The sequence below is a fragment of the Nycticebus coucang genome, chromosome 11, assembly GCF_027406575.1.
Source record: "Nycticebus coucang isolate mNycCou1 chromosome 11, mNycCou1.pri, whole genome shotgun sequence".
Taxonomy (NCBI): Eukaryota; Metazoa; Chordata; class Mammalia; order Primates; family Lorisidae; genus Nycticebus; species Nycticebus coucang.
In genome coordinates, this window is record NC_069790.1 from 93,396,226 (window position 1) to 93,416,390 (window position 20,165).

Here is a 20,165-nt window from a genome sequence, read left to right on the forward strand (position 1 = left end):
CTATGATGAAGATGGAAGTTAGTTAGAAGGTGGATAGGAAGGAACTTGCAAAATTCCCCGTGCAATGGCTTATGTTTTCTTGATACGAACAGAATTTCAGATCCTAATTGTAAAGAGAGAGATTTAGCAGTCACTGATTAGAAAAAGTTCAGTGAATACAGGAGTAAATGATTTATAGGGGGCAGGGAACCTCTGAGATTAAAAATCCTAAATTTATAGCTTATTCATTCAGTGAATATTTATTAATCACCAACTATATTACTAGGTGAATATTTGCTGAAAGCTACTATATGCTTGCTGTATGCTTAGATCCTGGGCATACAACAAGGAACAAGATAGATACATTTTGAATTCTCAAGGAGTTTAGCCCAGTGAACAAATACTCAAAACCTCCACACAAATGATTTAATCATAATTATGAGAAAGACTTATTTAAGAGTCAAAGAAGTGATATTAAGATATGGAGGGTGAGAAGGATTGAGGGTGGATGAGGAGGCAGAGAAGGGAGAAACTAGAGGTATTCCTCTGGATAAATGGCTGAGCACAGACTCTAAGAAAAGGTGCTTAAAGATAGTAAAGCTTCCGACCCAGTGTGCCATGGTGCTGGTGGCTAATTACAAGTGTGCCTAATGTTCATCTGCTTGGCTGTCATGTGTGATGCCCAATCCCTGTTACTAGCATCATTTTCCAACTGAGCCATAATATGAAATAGTTTGAGATGCTCTGCCTTGAGGAACATCATCTGTTACACCCAATGAGGATGGAACAGATGTGACATCTGGATGCTTTGATTAATTGGCACTTGTCTTGTGTTTGCAGTCATTGAATTAATTCATTGATTTAGCAAATATGTTTTTGATAAAATGATGCTGCAATTAACCTGATCTAACTTTGTAAACATTATAAATTGACACACAGATGGCCTCTAAAAAGGAGGTTTATCTTGAAATTGATTATGAAGAGATTAGGACAATTGTTTTACCTTAGGCAGAGGTGTGGGGAAAGCTTGCTCTTATTTTATTTGTTTATTTCAAAATATTATGAGTATAAAAATGTTTTTGGTTATATGGATCTCTTTTGTTACGCTTGAGTCAGAGTTACATTATGTCCCTCACCCAGGTAGTGTTCACTGAACCTGTTAGGCCTCTTTCTCTGTCCTCACCCCTGCTTCATTTCCACTAAGTTTTACTTCCCGCTGTGCACCTGTGTGCCCATTAGTTGGCTCCAATTTATGGGAAGTACATGTGGTGCTGCTTTTCTATTCTTTAGGTACTTCACTAAGATAATGGTCTCCAGTTCCATCCAAATTGTTGTGAAAGGACTTAATTCATCCTTCTTGGTGACTGAGTTGTACTCCATAGTATACATATTTTGTTAATATGTATACATTTTGTTAATTCACACCATAAACTGATAGGTAGTTGGATGGATCCCACATCTTTGCAAGGGTGCTTTGTGCTTCAATAAACATTCAAATGCAGGAGTCTTTGTGATTAAAAGTAATTTCTTTTCTTTTGGGTAAGTACCCACTAGTGGTATTGCTGGATCAAATGGTAGGTCTACCTTTAGTTCTCTGAGGAATCTCCTCATTGTTTTCCACAGAGGTTGTACTAATTTGCACTCCCACCAACAGTGTATAAATGTTGCTTTCTCTCTGAATCCACACCAGCATCTACTGTTTTTTGTGTGGGGGGGGTTGTTTGTTTGTTTTTGATTTTTTAATAAAAGCCATTCCAACTGGAGGAAGGTGATATCTGACTGTGGTTTTGATATGCATTTCCCTGGTGATTAGTGATTTTTTTTATATGTTTACTTGTCATATGTCTATCTGCTTTTGAAAAGCATCTGTTCATGTCTTTTGCCAATTTTTAATGAGGTTGTTTGTTTCTTCCTTGCTGATTTGCTTGAATTCTTTGCAGATTCTTGTCATTAGCCTTGTATTAGATACATAGATTGAAAAGATTTTCTCCCATTCTGTAGGTTGTCTATTTGCTTTGTTGATTATATTCTAAGCTATGCAAGTCTCATTTCTTTAGTTTTATTATTGCTGTGATTGACATTGGTGTCTTCTTCATAAATTCTTTGCCTAGGCTATATCTGTTAGAAGTGTTTTTCTAACATTTTCTTCTAGCATTCATATGGTTTCAGGCTTCACATTTAAGTCTTCTATTTACCTTGAATTAATTTTTGTAAATGTTGAGAGATATATGGATCCTGTTTCATTCTTCTCCATGTGCTATCCAATTCTACCAGCACCATTTGTGGAATAGGGTTTTTTCCCCCAGTGTATTTATTGTCTGTTTTGTTCAAGGTAAGTGGGCTTTATGTGAATGGCTTTATATCTAGCATCTGTTCTGTTCCATTAGTCTGTGTCATCATTTTTGGCCAATACCATGCTGTTTTGGTTACTATAGCCTTGTAGTAGAGTTTGAAGTCGGGCAATGCGATGCCTCCTGATTTGTTCTTTTTTTTAAGATTGCTTTTGCTATGCAGGCTCTTTTCTGGTTCCAAACAAAGTGTGGAATCAGTTTTTCTAGATCTGTGAAATATGGTGTTAGTCTGTTAATTGTATTGAACCTGTAGATCATTTACTTTAGGTAGCATGTACATTTTAACAATGTTTCATTATTGTGCCAATAATGAAATTAAGATTGAAGTAAAAAAAATTCCTTGAACAAACATGATATGTTGTTCCATTTGTGTGTCATCTACTATTTTTTTCTCAGTTTTTTAGTTATTTTTCATATCTGATAAAATTCCCTTTAAACAACAGAACTGAAGAAAAACAAAGATGGTCATTAAATAATGGCAAAGAGAGCAGTTCAATAAGACATAACAATCCTTAATATTTAAACACCTAACACAGGGTCATCCAGACTCAGAAAACAAACCCTACTAGGTCTAAGCCAAGAAATGAACAACAGGATCATAATTGCTGAGAACTTCAACACCCCTCTGACACAACTGGACAGATCATTCAAGCAGAAAATAAATGAACACTGGATTTGAATGGGACTCTAGAACAAATGAGTCTAAAAACATTTACAGGACATTTTACCCCCAAACTGCTTAATATATCTTTTCCTCGTCAGCACATGGAACATTCTCCAAGATTGACCAATATTGGGCCACAAAACATGTCTCAACAAATTCAAAATAGTAAAAATCATAATGTCTATGTCTTCTCAGACAGCATTGAAATAAAACTAGCAATCAACTCCAAGAGAAACAATTCCACACAAAGTCATGGAAATTAAACAACCTGCTGTTTCATTATTGTGCCAATAATGAAATTAAGATGGAAGTCAAAAGAGTCCTTGAACTGAAATACAAAAGAGACACAAGGTGTCAAAATTTATGGGATTCAGCAAAAGATGAAGGTGAAAAATTCATAACTGTAAATGTCTATATCAAAAAGTCAGAAAGATCACAAACCAACAATCTAATAATGCATATCAAGGAATCAGAAAATGAAGAGAAAACTAAATCCAAAAATCAGCAGAAGGTCAGAACAGAATTAAATGACATGGAAAACAAAAAGCGATACAAAGGATCAATGAAATATAAAGTTTGTTCTTTGAAAAGATGAACAATTGATAGACCTCTTGCTAGATTAACCATGAAAAGAAGAGAAAGGACCAAAATAAGCTCAATCAGAAATGAAAAGGAAGGTATTACAACTGACACCACGGGAATACAAAATACCATCTGTGAATACTATGAAAATCTCTATGCATATAAATTTGAAAACATACAGGAAGTGGACACATTCCTGGAAATACATAATCTCCCAAGACTCTTATCAGTAAGAGATAGAACTCCTAAAGAGACCAATAACAACCAATAAGATTGAAGCAGTAGTAAAAAATCTTCCAACAAACACAAAGCCCCAGACCAGGTGAATTCACAGATGAATTCTGCCCAACCTACAAAGAAGAGCTGGTACTCAGACTACAGAAATTATTCCATAGCATTGAGAAGTAGGGCATCCTCCCCAACTCATTCTGTGATACCAGTATCAACTTGATACGAAGCTAGGAAAGAACACATCAAAATAAGAAAACTATACACCAATGTGCCTTATGAATATAGATTAAAAATCCTCAAAAAAAAAATGTTTGCTGATACTAGCAAACCTAATTCAAGAGTACATAAAAAAAAAAAATAGTCCACTATGACCTAATAGGCTTCATCCTAGGGATGCAAGGATTGTTCAACATATGGAAATCAATAGATATGACTCACCACGTAAACAGAAGAAAAACAAAGACCATCTGGTCAACTAAATAGATGTAGGAAAACCATTCAGTGAAATTCGGCACATTTTTATGATACAATTTCTTAATAAACTACACATAGAAGAAAGATATCTAAAATTATAAAAGTCATATGTGACAAACCGGTAGCCAATATCATACTGAATGGGAAAAAGTTGAAAGTATTCCCATTATGAACTGGAACGAGACAGCTTCTATTTAACATAATGCTGGAAGCCCTAGCCAGAGCAATCAGCCAAGAGAAAGATACAATGGGTATTAAAATTGGAAATGGGAGAGATCAAATTGTTGCTTTTTGCTGATGATATGATTTTATATTTAGAAAGCCCAAAGACTCTACCAATAGATTTCTGGAATTCAAAAATAAATTCAGCAAATTCTGTGGTTATAAAATTATGTGCACAGATCAGTAGTATTCCAATATTCCAATAACAGTCAAGGTGAGAGTCAATCGAATAAAGTAAAATACCTAGGAATATATTTAACCAAGGAGGTGAAAGATCTCTTTGATTTCTTTTTAATTGAGTATTAGTGCAATAGGATAAGATTGAGAGAAATTTGAAATCATTTAGTTTTCGACCAGAAGATTCTCAATTTATTTACACATACAGATTAAACAAAAAATTCAGGAAATTATAAAGTTGAGGCAAAAAAATTAGAACTGTTGCCTAGAATTATCTAGCTACATAATCTTTATTCATTTTTTAATTTCATACTTATCCTCTTCACTTCTATATATGGTACCTGCTTAAGAAAAGCAAAAACGTGACATTTATTTTTTAGCTGTGGGCTGTTACACCTCTGTGAAATTACATGTGTGTACCACTGCCTTAAATCATTGGTGTATGGCTGCCTGACATTTTCTGGATTTTTAAAGCATTACCTTTTTTGTTTCCATAAAATAACATTTTAGCATACTATAAATTTTTGGTGATAATTTGTATTACAAAGGAGCATATTGCTTAAAGTCCCAAATAAGCTTTATACATAGAAAAGATTCCTCTGCTCTTTCTTTTTCTCCCTGAATGTAAACTTCTGGAGACCTAGAGAGAATGAAAGGCGTCCGAGTGTGTGTCCATGGCAATCTGCTAGCTGGGTAGAGGAAGTTGCAGTGGCATTAGCCATGAAAAGGATCGATTGTTTTTGTGAAAAATCCTCAAGACGTGCCTTGAATTCAAAGACTCAACCTCATTAAAATCATAAATCATCTATTAATCTCTTTTTTTTTTTTACTGAAATATCAGTAGTCTCTGGTATTTCAGCTACCAAAATATAATAAAAATGTTTAAAATAAGAACATAATGGGATTATCGAAGGCCATGAAATAAAATCCTCAATGCCTTTTCTTTCTGAAGATCTTTTACTGGTATAAAAGCAAGTATGCTGGTCCCCTAATGATAGAACTGGGCATGATATGAGATTTGTAACTCACTCACTTACCCATTCATGTGCCAGGAACCTTGCTGGTTTTACATCTGAAAACTTTCCAGAGCTTTCTTGTTATAGCTAAAAGCACTTCTAGGTTTCCTATAAATAATTTGGTGGACTGAAAATTAAGGCTAAAATTACATGAAGGGCTGATAAAATGGCATTAATTCTTTTTGGATGTACCAAGGAGGTGGGGGAGGTTGGTCTTTCTATCTGATAAGCAAAGCCACATAGGGCATCACAATATACTGCACACATGCTCTATCTGAATGACAGATCTCTGTGTGAGACGGGAAAGCAGTGTCAGGGTAATGGTGTTACAGTGATTCCCCTGGCATGGACACCATCCCAAATCACAGACACTCCCTGATTAGGATGGAGCAGTGCATTCTCAAGGCCGTCCAGGCAGAAAGTGAGTGCATAGCTTCAAGAAATCTGCAGGGCTCCCCTTAGGAAATGCCAAACTCATTTCCTACTGATACCCCTTACTCTGAGATCAGAGTGGCTGCTGAGAATATTATTCTCACAAGAAAAAAATATTATTTCATTTAAATATTATCTGAAGAAAGATATTTCAGTTGTTTGGAGATACATAGATATCATTTTAAATTCTAGAAATTGCCAGTTTTTGTTAGCTATTTCTGAGGTTAAAAACAAGGTAGTTTAACACAATTTGCATGTCAATAGTCACTATTTTCCTAGTTTGCCAACGAATTTGTATGCGATTTAGAGCTTTATGTGTTATGCTGCTAACGTGTGATCCCCTTGAACACAAAATGCACATTCTGAGATTTAATTTCCAAGGTTAAATCAGTGTGCCATTGGCTACACATGTAATACATGTAAATTATCAGTTGAACATTGTTCACCCAAAATTCTTGATATTAGTGAAATTAATAGCAAAAGTATAAACTTCAGAAAGGTGTGGTCACTTAGATTTTAATAATGCATTAAATAAATTATAAATTATATTTTAATATCTTGCATCTTTGTGTTATATTTAAATTCCAAGGCCTAAATCCTTTCATTTAAACATTGTTTCTTTCTCCTTGACATAGAAATATTGGCTTGCCCACAGAACTCGCTTCCTTGATGTGTAAGCATGCAGTCTGTGGTGTGTGTGAGATGCTCCTTCTTATTTAACCATCACCATCATCACATTAGACACTGAAGGAGTAATGTTAATTATCTGGAAGTGTCCCAGTGGCCTACTAACTCTAGGGCAAAATGCCAGCAGAGTCCTGTTTGCAATCCAGGCCAAAAACACTGCATTCACTTGTTGTCCCTTGGCATTCTCCCCATTGGGATGGTAAACCTGGAGAGAAAACGTGTTTGATCCAAATGAGTTAATAACTATTCCAAAATAAATAATATTCAATCCATACCAACCATTCATAATTGCATATAAAAATTAACTAATGAGATGTATTCTCCAAGACTATTAATTATATATTGAATAGGAATGCTTTTTAGATGCTTTCCTCTGAGGACAATACATTATTGTATTATCTAGGCAACCTAATGAGCATCTTTGACCATCTGCAACTGCCGAGTATGTTCATGTTTCAAGCAAAATCTGGGAAGAGCTGTTGCAACATGGGCCAGTGAGACCCAGTGTTGTCATTGGTAGGAATAGCTCATCCATCTCAAGAACTGAAGATTAGTGTACTGTGATTGGTGGTTGAACTGAATCCTGTTAAGGCTGACTTTGGTGATTTCCAGAATGCGCTTTGTGGAGACCTCATGCTCCATGGAGAATGCACCTATCAAAGTGAGAAAGATGAGAAAATGCAAGTGGTACATTTGGCAGAGAGTAGAGACGTGGGATGGAGAATCTAAGTATCAAATAGCAGGAAATGAGGCAAATAAAAATGATCCTGCTGGCCAGATAGAACATCCCTACGCTGCAGCAATTGAGTCAATAGGATTTCGGGAGTTTCCACTCATTTCAAATAAACTTTACGATGGATGGAAATAAGATGGTAAATAATAATTATCTCTTAATAGTCTGCTGGCAGTGAAATACCTGCACATACTAATAAAAAAGTAGATGTAATCTTTTTTGTACAATTAGGAATAAAATCACTGAGTAATGTAAGTAGGTGCTTGTTAACAATTAAAAGCCAACTATTAAGGATGTCATAAAAAGTCTTTCACTAGTGGGGAAACAGTTCTACAATGAAGACCTTTATGAAAATGTAAACAATACAAAGTTTTATTTTTGTTTAAAAAGAATAGGTGGTACGATTGTTTTCTGTTTCATGGATGGATTGTATCCTGCTGGTCGGGGCTCTCAGGGGACCTGTGACAAGAATAGTATACATTATACCCAATTGGTAGACTTTTATCTCTCAACCCACTCCCATTTTTCCTCCTGCCTTAATACATACCGATCTTAAGCTGCCATTCATCTTTTTGCAACAAGGAAATTATAAATGTTCTGAAAATCTTGCTTTTGGAAAATATTCATTTTATACTGGGAAAAGGCAATTAGATAAGGATCATTCCTCTAAGTACGATTAAAATTTAACATTTTGTTTTTCAGTGTTCATATTGTTCTTGAGGGAACACAGTTGAACATTTGAATATAAGACTCTGAGATTTCCACGTGCACTGAATGCCCATGAAGAGCACTTCAGGCTGAGTCAGATAGTAGCAGTGAGCGAATGAATTATTTTGTGAGTAGCTGAACAAATACAGGCTGTGCACATTGTGTAAGTGTCACATTGTTTTTATTTTCAATTTTGCTTCGCTATTGAAAGGAAAAACTAAATACCTCAAAAATAAAATTCATGAAATGATATGAGTTGATATAAGCACTTTTTTTTACAAAAATCCTCAAATGGTTTTACATGTCCCCCATCTCTTGTAGTATCTTTGTAAGTAAGCAGGGGCTACATACTCCTCCCTTGCAATTATGCAGATGCAAGAAAATACATGTGACTTGTCCAAGGTCATCACTGGAAGGCAGGGTCTAGGATCCCTAATCCTAAAAGTAAAGCGAAAAGACGCATTGTGTTCATGTTGTGTGTATGTGTTTTAATAATTATAATTAGGCAGAGCTACCATGCTCTCCCTGAGTTCCTTTTGAAATTTCAACAAAGCTTCAATAGGTTTATGAGTAATAGCAAGTGGCTTATTAAACTCATAAAAGATAAAGGCAAATTGAAAAACCATAATTTTTAAAAATTCATTGAAAAATCTATCAGTTTATTATAACAGATATGCTTCTATAAATATTTATTTTCTAGACAAGTAAGAAAGAACTAAATGGAATTTATGACAAAAATTTATTTTCAGTCAATGTCCTGGAAAGGAATCATGAAAATCTTTCTGCTTTGCCGAGACATAACTACACAGTCATGTTCAGTCAACATCCTGGCAGCAATTGGAATATGTGACCCACATCTAGTTCAGAATACATTGCTAATACATAAAGCTGCCAGATTTTCCTGATTAATGGATAGACTCTAATGTTTGGGCTTAATTTTGTTTGTTTTTTGACAAACACAGGTTCTCGCTGTGCACCCAGGCTAGAGTGCAGTGGTGTCATGATAGCTCACTGCCACCTCCAACTCTTAAGCTCAAGTGATCTTCCTTCCTCAGCCTCCTGAGCAGCTGGGAGTACAGCAGTGTGCCACCACATATGGCTAATTTTTCTAACTTTTGCAAAGATAAAGTCTCAGTGTTCTTAGGCTTGTCCCAAACTCCTGGCCTCAGGCAGTTTCCTCGCTTTGCCTCCCAACGTGCTAGGATTATAGTGGTGAGCCACCATGCCCGGCCTGTTTGCGCTTAATTTTCTCTAAGCAAAAGTGTTGTTTTAGAAATAAGATCCAAATTAAAATAAGATCGTTTCAAGGTTTATGCACAAAGTGAAGACTCAGTCCATCTGATCGTGGCCCAAATGATCTGTAAATTTTTTGCTTTGCCTGTTTTTCTTATGGCTCTTGTTTTTAATTATCCTGGTAGCTAAAGTGCTTAGATGTTATACCGTGTGTCAATTTGGCAATGATTTCTCCTAAGCTTAACTTTAAAATACTGTTAATCTTGCTTTTTGCTACTACATTTAATCTCTTTGAATATAAGATTTTCTTATAAAATTCAAAGTAAGAAATGAAAACTGGTTTTAAAGTTCTTCTTTACACAGTCTGATAAAAAATATTTATATATTTATCACTAATTTGTTTAGCTATAGAATCAGAGATTTTTTATAGAGTGTATGATACTTTAAATTAAATTTTTTAAAAAAATTTAACAAATACAAACTCATCAAACACTGTATATGAGAAGTATAAGGACATACAAAAAATATAAATAACTCCCAATGGTACCACATAAAAAAATTTAGTTTTCTGTACATGTATAATGTTTATAAAATTGTATCATAATTGTCGATAATGTTTTATATCATAGACATTTCTCCACATTAGTAAATATTTTTCAATGAATAATTTGAAGCCATTATTGATGAATTTATTAATGGCTTCCCATTATTTCATATTATGAACATTCCATAATTTGTTTCAACTTTTTCTATTTTTTGTACATCAATATACTTTACAGTAGTTGCTGTTACTCTGAGTGCTATAAACACGTTGACATATGATCTTTTGTTCTTATCTCTGTTAATCTTTTAAAATATATTCTTTGGAATAGATTTTTATGTCAGATGATGTGAGGCATTTTAATGATCTTGATAATTCTTGTCAGTTCACTTCCCAGAAAGTTTATACAAGTTCAGTCTCAAGAACCTTAGAGTATCATTGAATATTTAAAAAATAATAATAATCCTTTGATCATCTGACAGTGGGAAGAATACTATCTTCATGATCTTTTAATTTTTGTTTCTTTGATATCCAATAAAGTCTAATAATTCTCTAGATTTAGTAATTGGACTTGTATTTTTAAGACTTCTCTCTTCATATTTTTGCTTTATTGATGTATACGAATTCTGTATGCTTAGAGTATCTTATCTTTGTTTAGTGTATTTAAACAATTATTGATAGTTTATCATCTGCCTTTGCATTTCATTAAACATTTTTCTATCCAAGTTTTAAATGTTATATAATCAAAGTTATGACTGTTTTCCTTTTTGATACACAGAAAGGCATCCTCCATCTTATGATAAATTTAATATTAACTTTTTAGAATAACTCTTCTGCATCCTCTTTTAAAAATTCTTTAATCCATTTGGAATTTATTTTGTCAAGTGTGATTTAACTTTCTACACAAATATCCAGTGTTCCCAGTGTGTGAACCCTTGTACTCTTCATATCTGATTGTGATGTTTCCTTTATCATGGATTGAACTTGAATCTATAGTAGATCTGACCTGTGCTCTGAGAGCTTTTTCCTAGTAATCTGTCAATTTATTTTTTAGCAATTGGTTAACCAACCCCTTACTATTTCATTCTTTGTCTACATTGTTAGTATCAATTATTACTTTCCATTTATCTTTCTACATAAACTTTAGAATAATTTCTCCAGTTAAAAACACTCCAGTGAGATTTGATCTATCCATTAATCTGGAAAGAACTTTGATAACTTCCCCAAACCCAAAACTCCCATTGAAGGCTGTGGTAGGTTTCTTAATTTATTCACATTTTCTTTCATATTAACAATAGCTCATATCTTCCTTCTATGAACTCTGTTGGTGTTTTATGCTTTGCATGGTAATTGTGAATGGAATCCCATTGTGTCCTCTAATTGCTAGTTTAGTGTGCCAGCTGGCCAGAACTTCCTGAGTGGTCCCAGTCCGAGAGAGGCACAGCAGAAGTTCCCTTTCTACCTCAGATTTCGGTGAAAGCACTTGGGCTTGAGACTTCACAACACCAACCAATCTTGTTTAGCTTGCTGACCAGTCACAGACTATTATTATAAGATAAGAATTTAACAGCATATCATAACACGTAACACAAATGAAATAGCACATTTTATTTCATTTGATCAGTTCTTTTTTCTTCTCGCCTTTATATGCTTTTTTCTTATTGTATGGATTGGGTTTTCTTCTCACATTTAATCCTTTTTAGCTCCTTCTTCTAATTGTTATTTTTACACATGGAGATTTCAACTGCTCCCACTATCCTATGTCATCAACGATTAAATTTTTCTCTGTGGTGGAGCAAATTCACTTTTAGTTATGTGTAGGAAACTAAGCAGCTATGATGATTACAGAACAACACCAGTAAGTTTGTGTTAGTGTTTTCTTGGTGTTATGGAAGAAAGTTGACGGAAGAAAAAGAGTAGTATTTAATCTCCTACAGACTCTATAGATAAAGCTCAAGCAATGTTATCTAATGGAACTATCATCACATATCACTTAAGCCCAAGAAATAATATATTTTGAAGTTGAATAAACTTTTTATCCTAGTAGCCAAAACATAAAGAACACTTTAAGCGAACTGTTATGATGCTATAAAACCAAGTTTATTAACTTAAAGGTATGTTAATAATTTATGATATTATTTTGTAGAAAGAGTGGGTTACCAAATAGTGCAACTAAATGTGTGTAACATATAGATGACTATCTAACATCAAAGAAACCATACATCGAAGTACAGAATTATAAACAGCAATTGTCTATAGCAGACAAGATTACAGGTGTTTTTAAAACTATTTTTGCTTCTGCGTATTTTTCTAATTTGTCTGAAACACACGCATTGCTATGTGATAAAGATAAAAATCATTAACATGTTTTAGTAAAAGAACCCTTCAAATTTAGAAATGCAGATCAATAACACTAAGTTAAATTTGTATGTTTAAGAATAGGAAAATACACTGGTGACTTTTCAAAGGTAGCCTGTGAATATTTTGATCTTTCATTGAAAAGTTTGAATAGGTTTAGTAGATAATTTATATTGCCAACATATAAATTCTCCCTGGGAAAGCATTCAGAGTCCTTGGTGTCTAAGAAACAATAAAATCTAATTGCTCACCTCTGAACTCGTCCTTAGTCCTATCAGACATACGCATTTAATTAGATGTCTCACCACCAGAGGAAGCACAGGGAAGAAATTATTCCTTTTCTTCTTTTACATTATACTTTAGAAACAATAAAATTATCAAAGGAGATAATTTGATAATTTTACCATTTGATTTTTTTTTTGTGATGCTTCAGCCATCTACTCTTTTATCTCATTATCCTTATTCTTAAATAAAGAGGTCACCTAGTCTCCTAAAACTCATATTTTCCAGAAATCCCAATTATTAACAATATAAATTAATATTTCCTCTTATTTATCATGAAATTGTGATTTAAGTTTTGAAAGTTTCAAAACTACTTTTATGTGGACACTTTTGCAGAGAGGAGAAAATCAAAACTGCTTTAACACTGGAAAACAGCTGAAATTGGGAAACAAATGATTTGGCAGATAATAACAAATATATTTCAAAAAGCAGTAGGTTTTTAGAGATTTTTGGTTCCATCTGAAGTGGTTAGCAATAAGTGCAAATTGTTTGAATTATTACTTTATCCCAAACAAGCCAAATTATCTGAATTACTATAATTAGATAAAGTAGACATTTCACAAATGTCTTTCTGTATGTACTGGACAAAAGTTTACATCCCAGGTGGATGAAGATGCGGTAGGAGAGATAACTGGACAGAAAGTGATCCTTGACACCGAATGATGGGAAAATCAGGAAATCTGCCTTGTGTGATGTGTGGACAAATTCAATTTTACTTGTCAAGTTTGTCTTAGTTATCCCATTTGGCTAATACATGTTTTGGTTTAGATTCCTTGGAACATAAACTCAACTTTATGAGAAAGATAGTTGTTATGGAACATCTGAAGACATGAGTGTCTTTAAGCCAGGTGATGTATTCATGGCTGTTTTTTAATCAAAAGCTGATTCTCTTCTTAAAGGAACTCCTATTTCTGATTTTATTTTATATTTTCTTCTCAGAGAGGGGACTTACTGTGTTTCCAGTGACAGATGGTTATGACTGCCACCTTTTTTTACCACCACCACTTCAGTCTTATGCACGTCTGACTGTCATATCCTTCATTGGAGGATGATTGCTCTGATGACCCCTAGACTGTCACCAGTGGTTTCCAGTCCTTCTTAATCCTTCACAAACAGACACCTAACCCCTTTCACTTCAGTTAAAATATTGAATTGTTTATTCCATACTCCCGTTTGATATTTTACTTCAAAATATATAGAATTTATTCAGCAATTTTTAGTCAACTAAGTAGAAAACCTCATTTTTATTTTTAAAAGAATTCTAAGTAAAAGGGGAGAGTAGGATGAAAACGATACGTATGGAGATCGATTTGACCTTGTCTCTCAGTCAGCTGTTACCAAAAATTAGCCCCTGGTGATCTGCAGATGCCACAGAACTCACCTGGCCTCTCAAGCTTCACTTCCAAGACATGTCTCTTGTTGGTGTTCGCGCTCTTTCTTCTACCTGGAATGTTCAGGCTCTCCTATCACGTCTCTGCTGGTCAGTTTTCTTCTAGGGATTTAAACATTTGTCTCTAGGGCGGCCCCTGTGGCTCAAGGGAGTAGGGTGCTGGCCCCATATGCTGGAGGTGGCAGGTTTAAACCCAGCCCCAGCCAAAACTGAAAAAAAAAGTTTGTCTCTAATTCTATCTTTTCTGTGCCACATTTCTAGATTTCTACCAGCAACCTGCCTTCATTTTCCCTTCTCAGAAGTTCCTTAGGAACTTCTTTAAAGGTCATTAAATATGCAAGAAGTGCTGTCCACTTTGAACAAGTCCACTTTAAGAAGTCTGGAGTTCCAGACTTCAGACTTACATCTGTGGCATTTTCTACCTGACCTTTCTTTTTCTGAGGCTCACTCTATTTCTTCCCATTGTACCTGCAATTTGGCCACTTTTAGCAGTAACGTACATGTGTCTGTATGTGCCTGTGTGTATTTTGTCACTACTGCCAGACTGCCAGACTTTGTAGTAGGTTGCGGGCGATAAATGGTTGATCAACATGAAACAGAGACTTTCTTTAGGGTAAGGGCAAAATCAGGAGCACTTTTAGAATTTAAAATATGTAAAATGATGTTTATCCAGTAGGAAATGAGCACTCTGATTTTTATTTGGGGGATAAAAGGCTTGAGACAAAATGCTAATGATGATTATTAAGGAAAATAAAAATTTGATTTGCTTTACATGAATGTGAAGCACTAATGTAAAGAAATATATGTGTATATATAAATAATAGATTATAAATATAAAAATATATGTGTATATATATACATATTTGCCTATATAGGTGTTCAAGGTAGGTACATGAATATTTAATATCATTTGAAATAAGAAACCAAATTTCTCCTTTTTTTAGCAGATCATAAAAAACACTTCATGAAGAATATTTTATTCAGACAAACTTTAGAGTAACCTTTAAAAGAGATTTGTTAATGTATATATTTTTTATTGTATATTATGTGTACATTTCCTTCCTGAAATCTCTTAGTTTTATTACCATAGGACAGTTACATCGTAACAGACATGGCAAATATTTAAGTGGAAAAAACCCCAAAATCTAAAGACTAAAGAAAGTAAAATTCAGAGAAAGAAGGAAAAGGCAAAAAAAAAAAAAAATTACACTGTGTTATTTGAATGGATTTTGAAATGTATAAGCACTTTGATAGATTCTATTTTATATAGGATTTGCTGGTTTTCAAAGTATAAAATGCAACAAAAAAGTGAACCTAGCTTCTTTTTTTCTTGTTCATTGGAGCTATCACATCTCATCTATCAGACTTCTAAGTAGAATTTTAAAAGTGGGGTACTCTCTCACGCCCAAGCACTGTGTAATTAGCATATGAATGTGTAACGGATTGTTTGAAGTAACAATTAAGGAGAACAACACATAAAGGAGCTGAAGAGAGCTACCAACACCTGGGAATCTTGTATTGAAAAAGCTTTCCTAATGTAAGTAATTAAAAACCAAGGACAAATGTTCCTTGTATAGGGATAAAAGCCCTACAAGGAAAGCTAAAAATCTGCTGATATTTTGCTGTCATCCTTTAGAATTAATCATTAACACAAGAGCTTACTGTGTTATTTATTTCAATAGAATCTTTGTTAAATGGAGGTTTTGTATGGTGCCTGATCTAAAGTCACCGAAATGCATTTAAATGACAAAATATCTTACTTTTGGAAAATATTTATACTTCAAATATAGAAAAGATTACAAAAATTTTTTCCCTATGGTCAGTGCAGAGTTTATGAGGAAAATTTTAATTGATCGATGAGTCAAATCAAATATATGCTCAATTCTTTGTAATTTATTTGTCCAAATAATTTCTACTAGTAAAATTTTATTCCTCTTTATTGTTTTGGCTTTATTTTCTTCCTCGGGGAAGCATGCATGATATAGGGGCTCATGCTCAGGCAAAGCTCAGGGTGTTAGGAATTTTGATACTGGGATAAGATCAGTGGAGTAGAAGGCAAGAGCTATGCATTATTCTATGCATAGGAATTATTATAATTCCATTGTATTACTTACAGACTGTACAAACCACTTACTTTTCGGTAGCATAAATTGCCTTATCACTAAAATAGGAATTATTTTTTCTAGACTGTTAAGTCTGAGTCCATAAACTTTTATGGTCCTTTTCTAACATTCAGTTGTACATACAGTATTATTTATTTATAACGAAGAAGCTCTTTTCCTTAGAATTTAATTTAAATTTATTTAGTTGTAAATGACTAATATCTTATGGGACAACTGTTTTTGAAAAATGAATTGTGAATCTAACATGTTATTAATTAGAAAATAGCAAATATATAGATGTATATTCATAACAGCATTATTCATAATAACCAAAAAGTGGAAACAACTCAAGTATCTATCCATTGATGGATGGTTAAATGCAGTATAGTGTATCTATTGTAGAAACAAAAATTGTACCAAAGTTAAGCAGGCAACAAAGACTTTATTCAAGGCTATCTTAATAGAGAAGAGAAGCCCAAACCAATCTGAGCTCAACTCTTATGACACACAGGGGTAATGATTTTTAAGGACTGGAGGAGCTACTAGAAAAGAACTGCAGGACATTTAGGGTAAGTTGTAAGTTATTTGTGTCTGCTAATGGACTTTAACTCCCCCAAATAAATAAACTCATACCTTTATGATGGGAGGTAGTTTTTATAGCTTTGAGCCGTGCCCCCATCCCCCCAAAGTTAGGGTTCACCTAAACTGGAAGATAAGGATGTTATTTCTTTTGTTGATTACATTTCAAAGAGGTTGTTTTCAGGCCCTTGAAAATGTGTTCTGGGTAGTCAAATTATCAGGTGGCCATTGAAAAGATTTACACCTCAAAGGTGGCCATTGAAAAGATTTACACCTCAAAGGGGCAGAGAAAGTAAAGTATCACAGCATCTGAAGTAAATGCTATAAGTAAAGGAAAAGTGCCTACAGTTAGGAAGCAGCCTTTCTAAAGTTAGTTAAGGTGTGGGGAACTTTAAGGCTGTCTTGCTCACCACTCAGTAGAATATCCTTGGGCAGTGAAGAAGAATCAAATATTTATACATGCTGCATCATGGATACATCTCAAAAACATTGCATGAAATGAAAGAAGCGGGTCTGGAAATGGAAAGGTGGTGTAGTGTGTGGTTCCGTTAATATAGAAATGCCCACAATAGCCAAATCTATATGAACAAAGTGGATCAGTGGTTGCCTAGGGCTGGGGACTGGGGTGGGATACAGATGGCAGCTAAAGGGTGTGGAGTTTCTTTTGTGGGTAATGAAGCTGTTCTGAAATTATTCGTATGGGTGGCCACACAACTCTGTAAATATACTAATTGAACTAAATTGTGTACTTGAATGGGTGCGTTGTGTGATATATAAATTATATTTCAATAAAAACATGTGAATATGTGTTGAAATGTGCTGTGTGGTCAATGGAATATTTAACTAATTATATGGATAAAAAAATCATACAAAAAAAAAGTTCATTTCTCCAAGATAGGTTTGGGCTATGAATAATCTATGGATTCTGAATGTGTATTTCTGATAGCTGCCCTGCCTTTTAAGTTTTTATGAAATAATTTAACAGTTATTCATTACCATGTAATAATCAGAGAGTATATAACATGGAAGAGAGGAAAATAATTTCTCAAATGTCTTGAGATTTTTGTATCTGTAACATTGGAAGCTGTCAGTAAGGAGAAAACAATTGTAAAGAAAGAATGAGAAATACAGTTTCTTTTCCTAAATGATGAAGACACTGTGTGTGTAAAATAAATGCTTGCTTTTGAATGAAGGCTATATTCACAAAACCCTAACTTATGAATATATACTGTTCCTTAGGTTCATTTGTTAAATAGCTATCATAGCCTCTTCTGCCAACTCTGATCATGTTCCAAACTTACAAAGCCTACAAAGATTTAGTTTATCCACAATGTAGCTGAAATGGAGTATTAATGTTGGTTCAGTCTGGAATTAAGAGACAGTGACACAGGAGGAAGGAAAATGAATCATAACATCCCTATTTCTTGAGTACAAGCATTGCTCCAGGCAAAATGTTGAATTATGTATGCACAGTGCAACTTTGGCCTCCACCTCAACTTCCTTTCTATATCCTTTGCCCTGTGTTCTAGCTCTAGAGACTTTCTTTAGCACGCCCTAAGTGTGCCTTCCAGTTGTGTTACCTCACTCAGGCATCTCTGTTAGTCCAACGGACAGTTTCATCCACAATCTGTAACATCATCTTTGTCCCAAACAACACAGACACGTTTAAATTCCAACTTTTTCAAGGTAGCAATTTTCATTTTGCATTAGAAGGGAAGCACATTGTGAAAGCATGATAATCTTTGCGTCTCCTAGAAGCATTTACAAATAAAACTCGGATTATATTCATTTATGAAACTTAGTTTAGCAAAGAGAAAAAAGAAATAAAATGTGGGTTTTGAACCCCAAATGACTTTAATTGGTAGTTTTTCAGGCATTAGATTTAGAGAATGGTAAGAAAAATTTGGAGGTATGACAGGCTATCCTCTCTGAACTTAGGCTCTTTCTGAGATGGACTTCTTCTAAACTGTTCCCACGTTACCTAAATATTTGCTTTGCTCCTATATGAACTTCAGCATCCTTTAAATGCGCTTTCTAATATGTGTACTAACATATGTTAGAATGGGGATATTAGAGTCTGTGATGGTGGTAATTGAGATTGAGGGGAGATAGTGGAAAGGTGACCTGGGTAGAAGTACTCAAGAACCATTTATGATATGAAGGATATGGTTTTCCCATATTTTTACATTTTGGACACTTGATACTAATTTGAAAGTAGGAGACAGCAATAACAGACTGACATAAGAGAAAATCTAAATTAAATCTCAATTAAAGAAGGGGGCATTCAGTAGCTTCCCATCCAAGGGGTACCCTCCCTGGGTATGGGACACAACTACGACGCTGACTTTAACCTTTCATGTATATAGTATGTAAGCTAATGGTTTGTATCTTTGTATTAACATGAAATAAAAAAATTGGGACACTTTTTCTATACACTGATCTCTTGGCTTTTCTTGGTTATAGATTGGGCTCATGGATACTACAGACAACAGAGAAAACTTGTTGAAGAGATTGGCTGGTCCTATACAGGTAAACATATTATTCACATAATGAGATTTAGCAGAAAGTTTTATTGCTTTATACATATTGCATATGTAAAATGAATCTTTGTAGTATAACACATTATTTTAACATATCCACATGGATAGTCAGATTAATTAATAAGATATATCAAATTAAAAAATTATCTCTAGGGAGCTTTCCATAAGCAAATTTGGTAGTGAGGAGCATATCGCTATCAGCTGGAGCTGGATTTAAATTCCAGGCCCATGCTGCTAAGCGTGTATCAACTTTGGGAAAGATACGTAAGCTACCTGAGGAGGGGGGTGGAGGGGGGTGTTGTGCTGAGCATTAAATGAGATAAAGTGTAAAGCCCTTGGTACAGACCCTCATTCTAAATAGAAAGCACTCAGTAAATGTCAGCCTCTGTTATTATGAGCATGCTATTTTTTTTTTTTTTCACTTAACAAAGATTGATGGGATTCTTGCTCTCCCGAAGGACTTTCTCAGAACTATTATGGCTGAGTCCATTGGAGTCAGGGTCTAAAATGATTTTGTCAAATTTCGGACTTGGTTTAGAATACTGTGAATTTCCTGAACTTGGGAGTCTAGAGTATTGAAATATAACTTCTGATTATATGGTCTAAAAATATGTTGCTATTAGTGAATTATCTAGGAAATTTCTCTAAAATTACTTTTGTTATAATAAATAAAATTCTAATGTTTGTCTCAATTTTTTTGTTGGCATCATGCTATAATCTTTAAAAATTAATGTCATTTGTTTTTACAAAACGAAAAGCTGCTTTTAGATAGAAACTAATATATATATGTTGACATCAAAAGTAAATCTTTTAGGTTCGGCATCCATAGCTGAGTGAGTAGGACACCAGCCACAGATATCAAACGTGGCAGGTTCGAGCCCAGC

At 34.2% G+C, this 20,165-nt stretch overlaps 1 protein-coding gene across 4 annotated transcripts in view; it reads left to right on the plus strand.

The window, feature by feature from the left end:
- Positions 1–20,165, plus strand: part of PTPRZ1 (protein tyrosine phosphatase receptor type Z1) — a 197,352-nt gene that overhangs the window by 41,965 nt on the left and 135,222 nt on the right. For all 4 annotated transcript variants that reach the window (XM_053609318.1, XM_053609319.1, XM_053609321.1 and 1 more), the window contains exon 2: positions 19,205–19,270. In XM_053609318.1, coding sequence (XP_053465293.1) covers positions 19,205–19,270 — 66 coding nt within the window. The remainder of the gene's footprint in view (positions 1–19,204; positions 19,271–20,165) is intronic.